This window comes from Dipodomys merriami, unplaced genomic scaffold (genome assembly GCF_024711535.1).
Source record: "Dipodomys merriami isolate MVZ:Mamm:240054 unplaced genomic scaffold, mDipMer1.0.p SCAF_46, whole genome shotgun sequence".
Lineage (NCBI taxonomy): Eukaryota > Metazoa > Chordata > Mammalia > Rodentia > Heteromyidae > Dipodomys > Dipodomys merriami.
Window position 1 is genome coordinate 9534141 of NW_027206024.1, and position 20083 is coordinate 9554223.

A 20083-nucleotide genomic window follows, 5' to 3' on the forward strand; every position below is an offset into this window, starting at 1 on the left:
AGCTATGTCCGTTGCCATGCAGAAGCTCTGCAACTTCATGCAATCCCATTTTTCCAACCTTTCTTTGATTTGTTGGTTTTCTGATTCTCTATTCAGCAAAACCTCTTTGCAGATGACATGATCTTGTATTTAAAGAATCCCATAGACTCCACTCCCAAATTACTCAAGCTGATTCAAAACTTTGGCAAAGTAGCAGGGTAAATAATTAACCCCCCAAAATCAATGGCTTTTCTGTATGCCAACAATGAGAAAAGTGGGGCTGAAATTAGGAAAGCAACTCCATTTGTAATAACCCCACAAAAAATAAAATACCTAGGAATTAACCAAAGAAGTGAAGGACCTCTATGATGAAAATTTAAAATCTTGAAAAAGGAAATCAAAACAGAACTTAGAAAATGTCAAAACCTCCCATGCTCCTGGATTGGAAAGATTAACATCGTGGAAATGGCCATATTTCCCAAGGCTATCTACAAATTAAACGCAATACTTCTCAAAATTCCAACCTCATTCTTCAAGGAAATAGAAGAGGCAATCCAAAAATTCATATGGAACAATAAAAGACCCCGAATAGCAAAAATGCTCCTCAACGGAAAGAACACTGCTGGAAGAATATCAATACCAAATTTCAAACTCTACTATAAAGCCATACTAATCAAAACAGCTTGGTATTGGCATAAGAACAGACCTCAGGACCAAAGGAATAGAATTGAAAACCCAGAAATGAACCTACAGACCTATAGCCATCTAATCTTCGATAAGGGAGCTAAAACAATAGAATGGAAGAAAGACAGTCTCTTCAGTAAATGATGCTGGCAAAATTGGTTAACTACTTGTAGAAAACTAAAGCTAGATCCTTATATATCACCCTGCACCATAATAAACTCCAAAATGGATCAAAGACCTCGAAGTCAAAGCAGACACTCTGAAAACCTTACAGGATGGAATAAAAGAGTTTATCTACCTGCTGGATTTAGCTCCCCGCTATGTCTGATTGTCTCCCGGGCTGAGGGAGGCTGGGGAATGGGCGAGCGCCTCACTTACTATTCCTAGGACCCCTTCTGTCTTTTGTAGGACAGACGAAGACCCAATCTTGGGGTACAAAGAGGCCTTTTTCTCATGATCTTCAGAGCCTGCACACACACATCCTCCCTAATTGCCCCGCATGAATTGTTTGTTACACAGCTGTACAGGAGTGAGGCTTTTTCTCTGTCTGTTCTAACAATGAGACAGACTTTCTCCAGCAGCCTGGGGTATGAAGAACCCCTCAGGCTATAATGGGAACATTTAGCAGAGCGAGGAAACATGCACCATCTTGAAGTACTCTCTGTGCTATGAAATCTTTCTATTCAAAGCAAATTTCCTATCTGTGTGCCTTTCTTCATCGAGACTCTGGATGTTCCCGGATACAAATACATTCACAGACACATGGAGCTACTGGCTCTTTTTTTGTGACAATTCCTGAGGCTTGAACTGTGAGCCTAGACATTTTCCCTGAGCTCCTTTTGCTCAAGGAAGCATTTTATTGTGTCTTAAACCATGATTATCCTAGGCTGGGTGCAGCTTTTACCCCCACAGATGATTCAGGGATCCTAGGACCCAAGTTCAACTCCCAGCTATTGCAAAAAAAACAAAAACAAAAAAACAAAAAAACCATCAAAACAACAAAAATGGAGGAGGAACAAACCAGGAAGTTTTATACAACAGTTTTACCTTTGTTTCCTTAGTACTGTGACCCTCCTGGATCTCAATTACTTGGCTTGAAAATTGTACATGACCTTGCATGGTCGAAGGCTAGAGGCTGTCAGTGAAGCCTGAGTCCAACCCAGACACCTAGTCCCTAAGTTCTATCCCGGGACTGCACACGGCTGAAGATCTAGGAAACTTGTTCCTATCTATAGGAATACAAATACAATGTTTGAAATGTACTAATTAAATTACTAATTAGCTAGTCGTTCCAGTATATGATTGTAAGCAATAAATATAGGTCATTGATTAATTAATACTTTATTAAGTCTCTTAATGTGATTAATTAATGGAGGTATAATTTTATAACAAATAATTGATAATAATATAATATATAAAAATAAGATACAGACATCACTCAATAACTGGCCCCGTACTGCGACCACGTGAGGCAGGCCAGACTTGCCAAGTGGTACTAATTGGATGAAGGACCCACAAAGTCCCCCATAGGAGTCCCCCAGGAGTGAGACAAAACCTGGGTGAGCTTCTACCTGATATTTTAGACCGAGTCCAACAGTGTTCACCGCAAGTCGCCAGCAGGGGACCTCCGAGATCATTTTGTAAAGCTACTGGTTTAGGAAGGGATGAATGCAGACCACCACACAGCCTGCGTGGGATTGAGACAGTGTTCCCTGAGCACATGGGTGGTGGCCTCCCAGGATGTGGAACACAAAGCCCCAGGCCCAATCACTATATTTACCTTTACAGGCTCAGACATCTGCAGGCTTTTACCCAGGCTCTGGCAGCCCAGGGCCAAGGAACCCCATGGCCATCAGGGAGAGGGACTTGTTTTAAATGCAGCCAGGAGGTCCCCTTTAAGCGGGACTGTTCAAAACAATCCCCCCTGCCCTCCACCCCTGCCAACCAGCCCGGGGGGTCCAAACCACTCCCTACACCCTGCCGCAGGTGCCGGAAGGGATACCATTGTCGATCCAAATTTGATTTAGATGGGAAGCCTTTAAACTAGGAGAAGGGCATCCTCCAGTCCCGTTAGCTCAAGGAAGAACCCCCTCTGCTGTAAGACCCAGGCAGCCTCATGGCAAGACGACCCAGGCTCATTGGACCATCCCCCTGAGGGAGAACTCCGCCCTAAAATGAGTATTTTCATAGGTGTAAAGCAGTTTCACTGCCTAATTGACATGAGGGCAGATTGAACCATACTCAGGGAGGAGGAAGTTCCCTAGGACTGGAAGCTTGCACACGGGCCCCCGATATTGGGGGTAGGGGGCAAAACCCAGTCCAAAGTGCCGGTCGCCCTTATGAAATGGACTAGCCTATATGGTGAGCAGGAAAAGATATGCCCTTTACTGACAAAAATCCTCACCACCAATTTACTTGGCAAGACATGCTAAGACAAATGGATGCTGTGGTCACTACAGATCATCGATATCCTGGATGGAGTAGAATCACAAAGACTTAAACAGGATCTAGAGGGAGTTAAGAAAAAGAATTTTTTAACTTTCATAAGTACAGAGAAGAACATAAGGGACCCACTTGGGTGCACCCCCAATCCTAAAAGCAATTGTCCTCCAAGTACCTCCCATTAGGTGGGAACTGAGAAGCCCTATTTGGGTGGAGCAGTGGCCATTGACCAAACCTAAACTTGTAGCATGCCACCTTTTGTTGGAGGAACAGATAAAACTTGGGCACATACTCCCTTCTGTGAGTCCTTGGAACACACCTGTATTTGTTATCCAAAAAGCATCCGGGCTTGGTTTATGCTCCAAGATCTACATAAGGTAACTGAAAGGATAGAGCTAGTGGGAATTCCCTAAGAGGAATGCCCTGGACTCCCGCTTCAGAATATACCTTGGTTGTAATTGATATTAAAGATAGTTTTTTTTCAATCCCCTTGCATCTGGATGACTGCAAGAAATTTGCCTTCTCCATCCCTTCTCTAAATTTTTTCCCATCCTGATCGGGGGTTTGAATGGACGTTGCTGCCACAGGGAATGGCCAATAGCCTGGCCTTTTGCTAACAATACTTGGCCACACTTTCAGGGCCTGTGCTGGGTTCAGACACCTCCCTTGCTTATGCCTACATGGATGACATAATTCGGGGGCACCAAGACCTGGGCCGCCTGGAGGGACTTCTAGCCCAGGTTCGCACCATATTAAAAAAGGGGGTTTTTAACATAGCCCTAAATAAAATTCAAATGGTACCTCCTTTTAAGGTGTTCCGATCCCACTTTACCTTGACTCAGGCCAGCCCCCTTAAGCCTTTGCTGGATATTCCAGCATCTCTGTCCCTAACCCAACTTCAAAGTCTTTTATGGGAAATCAATTGGCTATTTCCATGGGTTACCATCCCTAAAATAGTCTTGTGCCCTTATTCACCGGACTAAAAGACAGGACACCCCAAGAAGTTATTATAATTACAAGCAGCCATCAGGCAATATTTTTACAGTTCCAAAGATCCCTGGATGAACTTTCCCTGAAAAGGTATTCTATTCTTAAGCCCATTTCCCTCTCGTTGTTTGCAGGTGTTACATTGATTTCTGCAGTTTTAAGTCAAAGGAGGGGAGCCATTAGAGTGGATTCACACTCCCCTGGGGGGCACATCTCAGGTGTACTCTCAGGCAGACCAACTTGCCGATTGCTATTGTCAAGGGAAGGACCCAATTCCAAAGGCCTTATGGCCTTGACCCTCACTCCATTGTTTTTCCTTTTCAGATGGCAGACCTTGAGTGCTCACTTGAGCCAATGCTCAACTTGCTCTCTCCCTGGAAGGGTTTCTAGGTCAAATTGACTGCCATTATGGGTCATCTAAATGGACCGTCAGGTTATGGTGACTTTCCCTCATAATGCCTTCTCTATTTTCTCCTACACCTATTCCTGGTGCTTTCTCTGTTTTTACTGATGGAGGTAAAACAGGCTCTGCGTATGCAGCCTTTGAGCAGCAAAAAAAGACCCCAAGCCAACAAAGATTTCAACCTTGTCAAGGGTCAGCACAATAAAAAGAAATGTTTGCCGTAATTATGGTCCTTTGGGACATTCAAAAACCCCTTAATTTGTATTCTGATAGTTTATATGATTAACTTGCTCCCTCATATTCCCCAGGCACATATTAAGCTGGATGGAAACCCTATTTTCCCATTTTGGACACCCTTAAGGGCCTATTAGATGGATGGGGAGCCCCTATTCATATTCAATATTTGAGAGGGCATTCAAAACTTCCTGGGTTTTTATCCATGGGCAATAATTGGACAGACCAGTTAGCTACTGGTCCACAAGCTTTAATGTTACAAGAGGCCACCCGTTTACATGATTTAACCCACAATAATTGGAGTGGTTTTCAACATAGATTTCCTCAGATTCCTGTAGAGGACCTCAAAAGGATAGTACATACCCGTAAAACATGCCAGCCCTTCTTAAAAATATCCCCGCTACAACCACCAGGGGTAAATCCCAGAGGCCTCAAACCCAATGTCCTCTGGAAAACTGATGTGACTCATTTTCCAGCCTTTGGTAAGCTTAAATATATATTTGTTTCTATAGATACCTATTCAGGAGCATGTTGGGCTACAGCACATGCAGGAGAAAGACCTAAACATTCAGAAGCACATTTTCTTCAATGCTTTGCCACCTTGGGTCTACTAGCACAAGTTAAAGCTATAATGGACATTGTTTTGTTAGTAAAGCAATGTCAGAGTTCTTTGACAGATGGCATGTTACTCATACAGGAAATCCTTATAATCTCCAAGGCCAAGCAATTATAGAAAGAAATGGGAGTTAACCCCCATATATAGTTACAGATAGCTTTGTTTACCATTAACACTTTAAATTTTTCAAAAGGGGCAATTGAATCCAGGTTTCAGAAGCACTGGGGACAACTAAATCCTAAGCCCCAAGTGAAAGTCAGGTGGAAGGACCCCCCTGACACAACAATGGAGCAGACCGGACCCCCTAGTTACCATGGGCAGGGGATTGAGATATGTTTTTCCCATATGGGAGACAGCCCCCATTTGGATCCCAGCCAGGAACTTTAAGTTTTACCCATTTCTTCTATACAGGAAGAAGCCCAATGATAAACTAACCAACAAGGAAAGTAAAACGGCTATGCTGGTCGAGGCTTGTGTTTAAAAGAGGGAAAGCTAAAAAGATAATTACTATCCATCCCCAAGGGCAATCAGCCCTTGAGAAGCTCTTGCGTTCTTTAACAATTACAGATGGTGATACTCCAGCTGTTGGCTGTCCTGACCCTCCTAGTCCTGGCAATGGCCCTACTGAATCCACATCAACCTCAATGCGTGACCTGGGCAGTGATCAAATGGAGAAATCAACAGCACCAAAAGAGAAGCTGTCCCTTCGACCTGGTGGCCTGAGCTTCATTTTGACATCTTTGACCTGGCTAGAGGATCCTGGGATGTTGGAGATTGAGACCCCTTTACCAAGGATGGCCTGAGTGTGGGGGCCCACGAGGATGAACTGTGCCTCATGTGTGGTACCCCCAATATCCAGGCTGTTCCCATGCTTTAAAGAGGTCAACCTTATAAGATAGTGACTTTATATATGTCCCAGAAGTAATCGAACTGCTTCAGACATTTCTAACTGTGGTGGGGCTGACGTTTATTAACTTTACTGAGGAGGGAAAAAGGATAACTAACTAACTAACTGGGAGATGAGCAGGATGTGGGCCTTGCGGTTATATCAAAAAGGATGGAGCCCAAGATATCCAACGCATGGCTCTGCGTGTCTATCATGATAAGCTCAGTGCTGAAGATTACTCCATACTTTAGGTGAACCACGGAAAGAGGAGGTGCCAATTGGGCGAACCTCATAAGAGGTGCCCTGACCTGAACCTCAGCAAGAGGTGGGTTTGCCATTAAAACAAAAAGGAGGAATCTGTAGGGTACATGGAGAGCAAAGGTGGCGCTGAGAGGCAGTTGAGTGGGCAGAGTCGGAATTGTTTATGTTAAAATCTGACTGTGTACCACAACCAGGCAAAGTGACGTCTGTACTTAAATAGCTCGAAAGACAGCAGGGAAAGTATAGAAAGCTTAGGTGCATGATAGGGTGACCTCTACAGTGATTGGTTGGTTCCTTTTCTTCCCCTTCCATGCCACACGGTTTTTTGCTTTAAAAATTGCTTGCTACATGGTGATAAACGAGTTCCTGCTTGACTTGACTCCCTGCTGCATCTGACTGTCTCCGGGACTACAGGAGGCTGGTGAATGGGCCAGCAGGACACTTACCTTTCCACGGACCCCATCCATCTTCCGCGGGACAGATGAAAATCAAACAGGTAGGAGGAGAACAAAGGAGGAAGCAACAATGCTCAATAGGAAATGTACTCATTACTTTGTTAATGTAACTGTAACCCCTCTGTACAACATTTTTACAATAAAAAACATACATAAATAATGTAGTGCTCAAAGAAGCACTTTGGGGGTAAGGGAAGGATATCTGAATAACTGTACAAAATTCTACATTGGTTTTTTTTTTAATGTTCAGTATGGAACTGAATAAACATAAGTGCTTCCATTAAAAATTTTAAGTTACTGTCTTGGACTTGGAGCCAGTATTTCTGGCATTGAAGGGATTTGAGCTCATCGTCTGGGTAACTCTTTACTCTATTGGTGAAGGGGAAGCTCACTGTCCTTGAGGAAAAGAAATTCAAGCTAGAGTACCCAGGGCCTGCATTGAGGCCCTTCAATTTAAAAAATATTTCTATACACGTGTAAAATATGATATATATGTACATATGCATGCATATTATATATTGATTATTATAATTATTGATTTTGTATGTATTTTATTCATTGTATAGTTTATTGTATTTAGTATTATTATACACATAATATTTATTATGTTTTGTACATCTAGTATAAAATTATACACAATAAATCAGGTCATTGACTTGTTATTCATTAATACTTTATTAAATGTTGAAACATGATACATAATTAAATGGAGGCATTAGTCACTGTCATCACATGTTTAGAGTCTCTCCCAAGTATGAGCTTTGTCTTAATTATCTTTAGACAACTTACTATAGGGATTCCTTTAGATGATTTATACTCAGAAGCCTTTTCTTGAGGATAGGCAAGTTGTGGGATAAAATTGTAAGGGTGGGGCTGTGGATGTGGCTTAGTGGTATAGAGCTTGCTGAGCATGCATGAATGCCAGGGTTTGAATCCTCAGTGCCACATACTCAGAAAAACCCAGAAGCTGTGGAGTGGCTCAAGTGGTAGAGTGCTAGCCTTGAGAAAAAGAAGATCAGAGACAGTACCCAGGTCCTTAGATCAAGCCACAGGACTGGCAAAAACAATAGGCCAGTTGCTAGTGGGGAATTCTTGAAACCCTAGCTTCTCAGACCACAGTTCCAAGACAGCCTACACAAGGAAAGCCTGTTAGATTCTTATCTCCAATGAATCACCAAAAGACCTCACATGGCACTGTGGCTCAAGTGGTAGAGTGTTTGCCTTGAGCTGAAGGGTGCAGGGAGAGCACCCAGGCTTCAGTATGAAAAAAACAACTGGAAAAAGAGTGAGGGATAATCAAAGTACTTTTTCTATTTGCTAACTATGAGAAGATTTTCTGGAAAATGAACATTGATATACACCAGAGTTGGAGTCAGGGCTCAAGGTTCAAGTATAGCAGATCCATATGCCCAGCCTCTCAGACTCTAACATTATAACCTTGTGTCTTACTGGGTTCTGAAAGGTCCAATGTTGAAAGGCATAATATGCTCCCCAAGCCCTTTGTGATAAGCACTTGACTTATATTGTCAATGTCATTACAGTTCTGAAGCTAGCACAGCACCAGTAGCTCAGGCCCATCACTCTAGCTCAGGAGACTGAGGTGTCAGGATCACAGGGTGAAGCCAGCCAGGGCAGGAAAGTCTACGACACTCTGACTTCCACTTCTGAAAGGTCAGATGTTCAAGAGCTTCCTGTGTTTCCCTTGGTGATGAGAAGTTACTTGCACTCTAAATGTTCTTAGAGTTCTCAAGCTATAGAAACAGGAAAGAAACATTATTTTCCCATCCTGGGTTCAAATGAAGTTCTCAGGATCCAAGCCTTAGCCCTGTTAGCAGGAAGAACTCCAGTGTAACACTGAATTTGAAGGACAGAAAACAATTTCAAAAGCAGGGCTAGGTGAAGAGACCTAGGCCTGCAGGATTAGGAGGCAGAATGTACACACTCAACAGTGAAGTGAGCTGCAAAACCACTTTATTCATTCCAGGCATAGCCTGCAAAAGGAAACCTCAAACATTTGCTAGAGTTACAACAGGGTCAGGCTTTTCTCAGCCTCTTCAAACGATGACTAATTAACCTTTTTCCCTCAGGTGAAGGGAGCCTCAGTGTATCTTTACGTTAAGAATAGAGAGCCAGTTTCATGGGGGAGAGGGGAGGAACAGAGTAGAAAAACCCTACTCTCTGGTCTTAGGGAGTAGGTTTTTGACTCTCTGTCAGATTTGAAGGCCCTTCTTCTACTTCTTCCAGTCCATTCTCCTTCCTTCATTCCCCACATCATTAATGCAAATCCCCAGTCCAAGATCATGTGTACTTTCTGGGCCTTGTCATTTAGACCCAGGATGGTTACAATTCAAAGGAAAAAAGAGTAAAACCACCTTCTTGAACTTCTCAATTTTATCCTTTTCCTTATTATTTTGGCCAGCTCTGAGATTTGAACTCTGGTCCTAGGAACCCAGGGTTGGCTGTGGAAGAGGTGCCAAGACCTAAGTTCAAGCCCCGTGCTTGGCAAATAAGTAAGTAAGTAAATAAATAAATAATAAGGCTCTGGCGTGCAATTTGCATCATTGTTCCGGCAGGCCTGGGATTGAACTCAGTGTCTGGGTAACTCTGTAGCATTGTGGGTAAAGGGGAAGCTCACTGACTTTAAAGACAAGAAATTCAGACCAGTTCCCAGGGTTTGAATTAAAGCCTCAGCATAATATTCTTATATGAGATCTATTTACATACATGGGTTTAATGTGTATAAAGTTTATTACCCTTATTTATTATTACCCTTATTATTAATACCCTTATGTATTATACATATAACACTTCATTTATTACATCATTTCATGTAGATTATATTTGCATATGGATTATACATCGTACTTTCACAGCAAAGACAAAAATTTGTCAAATTGGCTTCTTCATGAATAAATATGTATGTGTGTGTGTGTGTGTGTGTGTGTGTGTGTGTGTGTGTAGAGAGAGAGAGAGAAAGAGAGAGAAAGAGGGAATGTGAGGATATTCAATTATGTATATTATTACCAATAATTAGTTATTACATTATGCCACTATTTAATGAAGTATCATGGTAGAATACTTATAAAAACATTAATTAAAAATTAGTCAATATCCTTCCATTTCGGGAATCATATTATGGTGCTAGAATGGAAGACATAAATCCAATAATATTTGCGTGGCATTCTAAAATAGAATCATGCATTAACTGCAAATTTAATTATTTCTTTTATAACATTCCATTAGCATTCACAAAAATAGGAATGAGTTTGTCAGGATCTCCCTCCATTTGTGGGTAGCAGTCCTAGCATTTGATCTCCAGGACTGGGTAGTTTACTTCGAATGCAAACCATTGGAATGACACCTTGAAGATTTCAGATTGTCATGATTAAAAAAAGAACAAGAAGAAAAGAAACCCAGGTGTCAGCGGCTTCTGTCTGTAATCCTAGCTCCTCAGGAAGCTGAGATGTAGTGAATGCCAATTTGAATTCAGCCAGGGCAGGAAAGTTGGCAACACTCTTATTTCTAAGAGATCACATGAAAAAAAATAACTCCATGAGTGGGGCTGTAGCTCAAGTTGCAGAGTGCTTCCCCTGAGCAAAAGGAGCTAGGCTCATAGTTAAACCCCACAACTGTAACCCCCCTCAACAAAAGGGAACAGTAACTCCATGTCTCTGTGTATGGATGGATGATGTATGGATGATGGGCATTCAGCAGGTTGCCCATGCCCAGCCGCCCCAACCTGGGCCGGTTGGGACAAGCCCTCAGAGAGTACTAAGTATCAGCCAGCAGCTTGAACAAAGCATCCCTCTGTCATTTAATAACTGAATCCCCGAAGGCTTTGCCTGGGCTGGTGTGTGCAATGGATGCATTATGTTCTAGCTGAGGTGTCCCATTGGGACACCTAGCAGCCTGCCACTGCCTCCAGGAGTGATCCAAGTTTCTGGATCTATATTCTCTATCCCTCTGTGGGATGTGAGCCTAGGCTTCTAGGGCCTGGTGGCTCTCACTCATTCATCATTCCTCATTGCCGAGTCATTGACTGGTCCCAAATCTTAGCAAAGTTATGAAATAGTCAGCGATTTCTATGCCAAAGGGTAAGCCAATAAATCCCACCCTCATAACTCCTGTTACAAGTCTGCCTTGGGCTTCGAATATGGCTTAGTGGTAGAGTGATTACGTAGTATGCACGAAGCCCTGGGTTCAATTCCTCAGTACCACAGAAACAGAAAAAGCCAAACGTGGCACTGTGACTAGCCTTGAGCAAAAGAAGCTAAGGAACCTGCCCAGACCCTGAGTTCATGCCCCAACAATGGGAAAAAATAAAAGGGAGCCTGGTGAGACATATTCTTCTGGGACTCAGGAGGGCCAAGGTTAGAGGAAAGAGGTAGAGGGCAGGTGCTTGTGGCTGACCTCAGTAATCTCAGCTACTCAGGAGGCTAAATTCTGAAGATCACAATTACAAGCAGGAAAGCCTATATGAAACAATTTTGTCCAATTAAACACCCAAAAAGCCAGAAGTAGAGTTGGGATTCAAGGAGTAGAGTGCTAGCTTTGAGCACAAAAGCTCAGGGATAGTGTCCAGGCCATGAATTCAAACCCCAGGACTGGCACAGACACACAGACACACAGACACAGACACAGACACAGTCACACAGACACACACAGACACACAGACACACAGACACACAGACACACAGACACACAGACACACAGACACACAGACACACACACACACACACACACACACACACACACACACACACACACACACACACACACCAAGATAGAGCATTTGCCAGTTAGCCTGCACAATTTCCATCTCTCGAGGGAAAAAGGAAGGGAAGACTTGCTCCAACCGGTGATATAACCATTGCCAAAATTCCACAGAAGTTCTAAGGCAGGAAACAGGATAGAGAGCCTCATGCAGAAGGTACAACATGGGCAAAGGTCCTGAGGTGTGGTGTAGAGCAGGTGGTGTGGGTGGAATGGAGGTTCTGTGGCTTCAGACAAATCTGGCATGACATGCGAGTCTGGGTCAAGGTTTGTACTTGAGTCACTGGTAGGGAAGAGGATGGGGTCCCAGAATGAGGCCCAGGGGAAAGATTAGCTTGACTTTTCACCATGGATCCCCAACATTTCTTGTGGCTGGAAGCCTATTTTTCACAGCTCCTGACACTCAGGCATCCTTTGCATTGAAGAGTCAGGGCAAACGCAGGGAAGAACTCTTGCTTAAGAAAAGCTTCTAGCCCAATGTTAACAGCGGTTCAACTCCTGTAAATCCTAGCTACTCAGGAGACTGGGTTCAGAGATCGTGGGTAAAAGCCAGCTCAGAGGAGGAAACTTAGTGAGACTCTTCTTGCCAGTGAACTACCAAAAGCCAGAAATTGCGCTATGGCTCAAGTGGTAAAGTGCCAACCTCGAGGGAAAAAGTTAGGAGACCGGAGCCCAGCCCTGATTTCAAGGCCAGTTCTGGCAAAAAAAAAATAAAGAAAAGCTTTCAGGAGCTCCTAGTCCACTGTTGTGAAAGGCCAAGTCAGCCAGGCACTGGTGGCTCATGCCTGTCCTCCTAGCTCCTCAGGAGGCTGAGATGTGAGGGTCGCAGTTCAAAGCCAGCCCAAGCAGGAAAGTCTGGGAACTCTGAAACTCCAGAAACCTGGAAGTGGTCCTCTGGCTCAAGTGGTAAGCTGAAGCTAGGTGACAGCATCCCATGACCAACACCTGGCCTGCTTGGATCTCACTTTGTGGCTCTAAGCAGAGTATTTTCCAGTGGGTCCCTGAGTTTCTCCCAATGTCTAGGTATCCTACAAGTCTTGAGAGCAGCCCATTTGGAGGCTTTTGCCTACAGATTGAGCCACATTATCAGAGAACTGTCCAGCCTTGAGGCATGGAGGTCATTGTCTGGCTCAACAGAATGAAATCTGTCATGGGTGCAGTGTGGGTCTGAGCAGTAAATCAATGTCTCAGACCACGGTTCTGGGCCAGGAGGGGCAGAAGGTGGCATGGCAGGTAAAGCCTACTCACGTAGATATCACAAGAGTGCAAATCTGTCAGGCACACCTCCTGTGGGTGTTGACTTGGGCTCATGAAAGACTTGTGGGTTCAGGAATCCACAGCCGGCTGGCTGGTGCTTGTAGCATTCACTATCCCTGGAGTTCCAGGGCTCACCAGTGCTTGAGGTCCAATGAAGGTCTTCAGTCGTAGGCCGACTACAAAAGAGCATCCATAGTGACATTTCCCTTGGTCCTGTGGTCCTGTGCACGGATGGAGGGGCAGGTCCCATGGAACTTACTGCTATGGCCCAGACACAGTCAGAGGCTGCTGGTTGCTGATGTGTGCTGTAGTGCAAGTGGTAGAGCACCAACCTTGTGCAAACAAGCTAAAGGATACCACATAGGCTCTGAGTTCAAGCCTTGGTAGACACACGAACACACACATACACACACACTCATGCACAAAAAAGCACACACAACAACATCCTTAGCAGGTCCCAATGGTTCATACCAGCAATCCTACCTACTTACGATGTTGAGCTCTTAGGATGGCAGCTTGAAGCCAGCCCAGGCAGGAAAGTATGTGAGACACTTCTCTCCAGTAAACTACTAAAAAAGATGAAAAGTGAGCTGTGGTTCAAGTGGCATATGTTTAGCTTTGAACAAAGGAAGCTCAGGGAAAATGTCTAAACCCTGAGTTCCAGCTCTAAGATTCTTTTTACAGACATCCTTTGCCTCCACCTCACCCCCAATCAGGCCATAAATCGGTCACCCTTGATCTCACTTCCACTCATACCACTTTCATAGCACTGCCACAAGTGGCTGGTATGTGGCCAGCACTGGATTAAGAGAACTTTTAACAAGAGGAGCATAGCCAGGTCAAGGCTAATGCCCCAGAACATTGAGGTATTGGCCATACCAGTTTCTCATGCCCCAGTTCACTGTATGTAGAATCTAAAGTCTGTGCCTCTGTATTCTGGACATCCAGAATTGTCTAGAACGACCTGATAGGCCAAGCTGGGGCAGGAAGATAGACTTTCCTGCGAAAAGTTACGTTGACATTTCCTAGACACCAACCGATACTTCCAAGCCACTTTGGCCTCACCTCCCATGTATCCCCGTACCCTCCTTGCATGGGCAGCCTTCAGTCAGCTATCAAGCTCAAGTTGGCCAGAGCCACCAGAAACCCCCTTTCCTCCACTCCACTGCCAGCCTGACGAGAGGGACATGCAGCCAGAGGCCCAGCTGAGAAAAAGAACAGGTCATCGCATGACTAAGGACCCCCAGAGGTAGGGGAGAGCCTATGTCAGCCGGCCCTGCTGGCCCAGAATCCCCTGGAGGTACCCAAAGATTTGGACAGGCCAGACTTGGGTCTCAAAGTAAAGCTGAAATGCAGGCCTCTGGCAATTTAGGACTCGATGTTGACCTTGATAGGGGGCTAAAGGACAAGGTCGGCATGGAAGAGGGGCACCATCTGAGGCAGAAAGAGTCAAACAGGGACCCAGGATGTGGACAGAGAAAGAAGAGGGAAACACATACACACACACACACACACACACACACACACACACACACACACACACACACACACACACACGTAGCCCAAGGCCTCAGAAGTCCCTGAGCAACCTGAACATCCCACCCCCAAGAAGATGGCACTACTATCCTCAGACCAACTGTAGACAAAATTCATGGCCTCTCACACATCTGGAATGGCTCATAACACAGCCTGGAATTTCCTAAATGTACACACCACTATGCAGAAATCTCAGCTACCTTATTTTTGGTTGTCTGTCATGGGGTTTGAACTCTGGGCCTGTGCACAATCCCTCAGCTCTTCAGCTGTAGGTGGGCCCTCTATCACTGGAGTCACAGTGCCACTTCTGGCTTTTTGGTGGTTCACTGGAGATAAAGTCTCACAGATTTTCCTTCCCAAGCTGGCTTTGAACCACGATCATCAATCAGATCTCAATCTCCTGAGTATCAAGGATGACACAGTGTGAGCCACCAGCAGCGCCTGGCTTCAGCCACCTTCTTAGACCCAAAGGAAACCCATCTGGTCAGGCCACAAACCACATGCAACCCTTCAGTTCAGGCTTTGACACCAGCATCCAAAACCATTCTTCCATGGATGGAGAGCATATAATTGACCCTAATATCCCACCCCTGCTCCCATTCACCCATTCCCTGCCTGGCACAGGCCACGACCTATGGAGTTCTTGGTAAGGCACCACCCATCCTACTGTGATTTCACACTGGGGCAATCCTGGGGAGTTCTTAGAAATGTCTGTACAGTGAGGCCAGCACCTGGTCTCCCAACCACAGCAACCTCACTACTTCGACATCTCTTGCAAGCAAAGAAGGGGTGTCTTTCTTTCTTCCTTCCTTTCTTTGATTTTTGCTTGCGGGGTTTGAACTCAGGGCTTCGGTACTGTCCCTGAATTCTAATTTTCCTTAAGGCCAGTGCTCTACCACTTGAGCCACAGTACAACTGCCAGTTGCAGATTGGAGATAAGGCTCTGGTGGGACTTTCCTGCCTGGTCTGGGAAATGAGATCCTCTGGATCTCAGCCTCCCAAGTGGCCAGGATGACAGGCATGAGATGACAGGTGTGTGAGCCACCAGCACATGGCTTAAGGTGTCTAGTCCTTCAGAATTTCCAGCTAGTCCTCCTCCAGACACTACCACCTAAACTCCCCTCTATCTCCCTCAGGGACAGCAAAGGAAGGCTCAGAATCTGGGTGGGGCCATGGGCATTAAAGGGCCCCCTCCACATCACTAGCCCTGTCTAAGCTACCATTTGGCTCCTATGGATGGCCTGGTCATCCAGGGCAGATCAGACCCATTAGGAGTTCTGGGGCCTTCCCTGTATCCCCCTGCCCCAACCAACCAGTACCTGAGAATTTCTGGGGCCAGCTGTTCCATGTCCCAGTGGAAGATGTTGGGAGGGTTGCTGATAATGCGTCCCGGGGTGTCCAGGGCAGAAGGAGTGTCTAGCTCACTTCTGTCAAAGAAGGAAACACAAAGCATGCATGATCTATTAAGAGTTACAGGGCATAGCCATCCACTGGTCACCAAGGTTCCTTGTAGAGCTGTTTTATGTTGACAGCCCTTGGGGTTGGCCTTGGGGCCTGGGTGGTATCCCCGAGTTTCTTTGGCTCCAGGTGAGCACTTCCACCTGAGCCACGGTGCCACTTCTGACATTTTCTGTGTATGCAGGACCTAGGAATCAAACCCGAGGTTTCCTGCATGCTAGGCAAGCCCTCTACCTCTAAGACACAATCCCAGCCCTGCATAGCTGTTCTTCTGTGACCCATCGGGCCTGTCTCCAGACAGTCTCGCACATCTCTACCGTATTTCTCACCAACAGTCCTGGCTGGAAATGAACACGCTCTGCTATGTTGTCCATCATCTGCTGCAACTTTGCTCTCTGTGCTTCCTGTCAGCTCCCCCTTGTTAAGCAAGACCCTCTTTTCAAGTGATGCCTCTAAGAAGCCCATTCTGATCACCTTGGCAGAGCTGGAACCTCTCTGCTCTGCAGGCTTCTGGCCTTATCACATGCTGCCTTCCGTCCAGTTTGGGTTGAGAATGCACAAAGGGGAAGGGCTCGCTTCCACCACCGGATTTCAGAAGGCACTGATACACCACCCAGGGACAGGTGTTTTACACACTCCGAGATAGGGCCCTCGAAGCTCAGGCAGTCTGTGGGCAAGAAGACGGGGCCATTTCCTTGTGTGGGGTTGAACTCAGGATCTGGGAGCTGTCTCTGAATTTTCGTGCTCAAGGTTGGGGCTCTACCACTTGAGCCAGAGCTCCACTTCAGGCTTTTTGGTGGTTCCATGGAAAGTAGAGTCTCACAGGCTTTCTAGCTTATGGTTAGCTTCAAACTGTGATCCTCAGATCTCAGCCTCCTGAGTAGCTAGGATGACAGTGTGAGCCTTAGCCCCGGGTGACGGGCAACAAAGGCTTTTATTTTTTTGCTCCCATTTCAACTAGCAAGCCCAAGTTAAAATAATCAGTTTCAGGGGATCAAGATCCTCTCCTAGGTCAGTTAATCCAAGGAGATAAAGGGTCTTTGGAAAAGGCTAGTCTGAGTAAGCCTAGTGGTGTGTGTGGGGGTGTGGGTGTGGGTATGTGGGAGTTTGTCGGGGATACCTACCCCCATCTCTCTGGTACCTCATCTTTCCAGCAGGGAGTGCATCCAGGATAGTCACCCCAAGGAAGGCGAATGGGGGAGGGTACCTAAGGTCACATCCAGGGGGATGATCCGAATTATGCCCTGCAACTGAACCTGGACAGATAAAGGAGAGAAAGAGAAGTTTTGGGGAACATCAAGGGAAGCCCTTTACCTTTGGCTACAGGAACCAGCGAGAAGACTGAATCCATCTGTCTTGGTCGTCAGATAAAAGGTATACACAGTTCATTTATTTTATTATTATTTTGTGAGACCTAGGGCTTGGATTCAGGTTATCTCTGAGCTTCTTTTGTTCAAGGCTGAGGCTCTAACACTTGAGCCACAACACCAAATCTGCCTTTTTGTGTGTGTGGGTTTTGAGGGGGAGGTTGTTCTTGGGAGATAAGAATCTCACGGACTCTCCTGCCCGGGTTGGCTCTGAGTCACGACCATCAGACCTCAGCTTCCCAAATAGCCATGATGATGGGCAGGAGCCACCAGCTCCTGACTGCCACCATCCATTTATAATCCTTTATGCCCAGGGCTGAGCCACCCACACTGCACCCCATAGTTGGGAGTGGGAAGCAGACATGAGTGTGTTTGATACTTTAACAGCCTACCTATCTTTGAGCATTGTTCTGGGTCAGTCTGATGGTGGCTTCCTCCTTATCCACAGCAATGACTGGGCTCTGTCACAAGAACAAACGTCCCCCGGGAGGTTTCAGGTCTAGGGTCTTTCTTCTGCACTCCACCCCCCTAACTGAAATGACACACACTAGCAAAGGATAGTAGACACTGAGTGTTTTCATTGTCTTATAACCAGGGTCTGACCAGATAGGTGAGGGTGAAGGTCAGAGGCCCAGGATAGTGCTGGGCAGGGGGACAATGCCTCCTCATCCAATTTCTTTCAATGGTCTTGCAGAGGGATTTGGGGAAGGACTCATGGGATGGACAATGCATAAACATCATGGTCCACCCAGTGCACAGAGGGGCTTACCTCATGAAGCTGGTTCAACAGGGTGATGGACACAGCTCCTGACCCACAGCCCACATCCAGAATGAAAGGACCACCTTGGGTTCCAGCCAGATAGGGATGCTGGGCCAACTCCTCCAACACCCATTCAACCAGTTCCTGTGTGAGAGAGAGAAATAAGGCCAAAATTACACTTAATGCCGGGTGCCCGTGGCTCAGGCCTATAATCCTAACTACACAGGAGGCTGAGATATGAAGATCATGGTTCAGAGCTGGCCCAGGCAGGAATGTCTGTGAGACTCTTATCCTCAAAGAACCGCCAGAAAACCGGAAGTGATTCTGTGGCTCATGTGGTAGAGCACTAGCCTTGATCTGAGGAGCTTGGGTACAGTGTCCTGGCCCAGAGTTCAAGCCCCACGACTGACAAGCAGTGGACTTCCCACCATAAGAAGTGGACTGCATAGCACCCACTGTCCTAGGGAGCATGGCAGAGAAGTCAGGCCAAGCTTCCTGTGCGCTGGGGGTCATGAGTAGATCACCTGGCTTCTCCATGCCTCATTTTCCCCAGCTGCAAAACTGAATAGAGTGAAGGATTCCCTTCATCATGAAGATTGGGTAATGATGAAAGAGAATCATGTTTTGTTTCATTATCCCACATCTATTGCATGATTAAGAGCAGACCCCATCTGCCACATTACCTCCTGCTGAGTCTCCCTGAGAGATCATGCCAGGCAAAGCATAAGCTTCATGGAAGCATTCCTGCAGAAGGGGGTGTTGGTTCAAGGCTTCCTATACACTTGGCTGCACCTTTATTGCCTCTACCTTTATTCTTACTATATTCTTCTTGGCTGTACATTTGCTGTCTTTATTCTTGTTTTGGCTATTTTTCTATTGATCCGCGAACAGAGCATGTTGTTTCTTTCCAGTCCAATAGAGACGGCTTCTCTAAATAATAAAGACTAGGACCAAAGATTAGATGTGGACAATTCCCCAATCAATATATCATCTGATGGGACGCTGCCTCCAGAAACTCCTGCAAATTCAAAAGCAGTTTTGCGGCTCCCTCATAGTAAATATAGAAATATAAAATTTCCAGATATGTTACAATAGACAGAATTAATGGATTAAACTAAACCAGAAGGAGTTATCCCAAAAGCACAGAGAGTTATAGAAAAAGGGACCTCTGATAATAAAAGGAAAAGAAAGATTCCCACAACAGTTATGACTAAGTTTGGTCCAGCTTACATTATAGGGAATAGATGGTGGTTTCCCACCTCTTTCATTTGGAAATATGATAGCTGACTTATTAACTAGAGAAACCATCATGCTTTATTTGTAATTAGTCACCTTAATACTAATGACCAAAAACTTAGACTTATGCAAAAACATTGGAGCGAAATTGGATTTAAAGTTCAGCCAAAAGTTAAAAGGAAAGATTTGCTCACAGGCACCTGGAAAGGGCCTGATATATTAATCACCTCGGGAAGAGGGTATACATGTGTGTTTCCACAGGATGCCGAGTCACCCATCTGGAATCTCAACCGACTCGTGTGCCCCTACAAAAATAAGAGAAACCCAGCAAAAAAAAAAAAAAAACAGAAGATGCAAATGAAGAAAACGATGCAGAAACTCAAAAGTCTTCACCTTTCTCCTCAACAGGCAAAGACAACAAAAGAAGCTCAACCACCAACCTGGGAACAAATTAAGAAGCTCACCCATTCTGCGGAGGAGATTGTGGTTTCTACGGGAAAGACTAGCACTGTTGAAAATATGTTTCTTGCTATGCTTGCCATTATTGCTGTGCAGTCAGTCTCTGTTTCAGGAGAACAATACTGGGCATATGTACCTAATCCTCATCTTCTATATCCCATGGGATGGGAGGGATGAAGATATAATACAAGTAATGACAAATAATAGTGACCTGCTAGGGGGTTTGGAGGACTATTCTAATTCTCATATGACTTCTCAAACAATTAATTATGAAGGAATGACAGATACCA

General features: G+C 45.3%; 1 protein-coding gene across 1 annotated transcript in view; it reads right to left on the reverse strand.

Annotated features, from left to right (window-relative positions):
• Nucleotides 1-18184, reverse strand: part of LOC138808613 (uncharacterized) — a 29125-nt gene extending 10941 nt beyond the window's left edge. The window contains exons 1-5 of the mRNA XM_069994900.1: nucleotides 18108-18184; nucleotides 17096-17227; nucleotides 16446-16638; nucleotides 15833-15940; nucleotides 13237-13282 (exon numbers count right to left, since the gene is read on the reverse strand). Of these exons, the coding sequence (XP_069851001.1) occupies nucleotides 13237-13282; nucleotides 15833-15940; nucleotides 16446-16638; nucleotides 17096-17117 (369 nt within the window). The 5' untranslated portion in view covers nucleotides 17118-17227; nucleotides 18108-18184. The remainder of the gene's footprint in view (nucleotides 1-13236; nucleotides 13283-15832; nucleotides 15941-16445; nucleotides 16639-17095; nucleotides 17228-18107) is intronic.
• Nucleotides 18185-20083: the final 1899 nt, after the last annotated feature.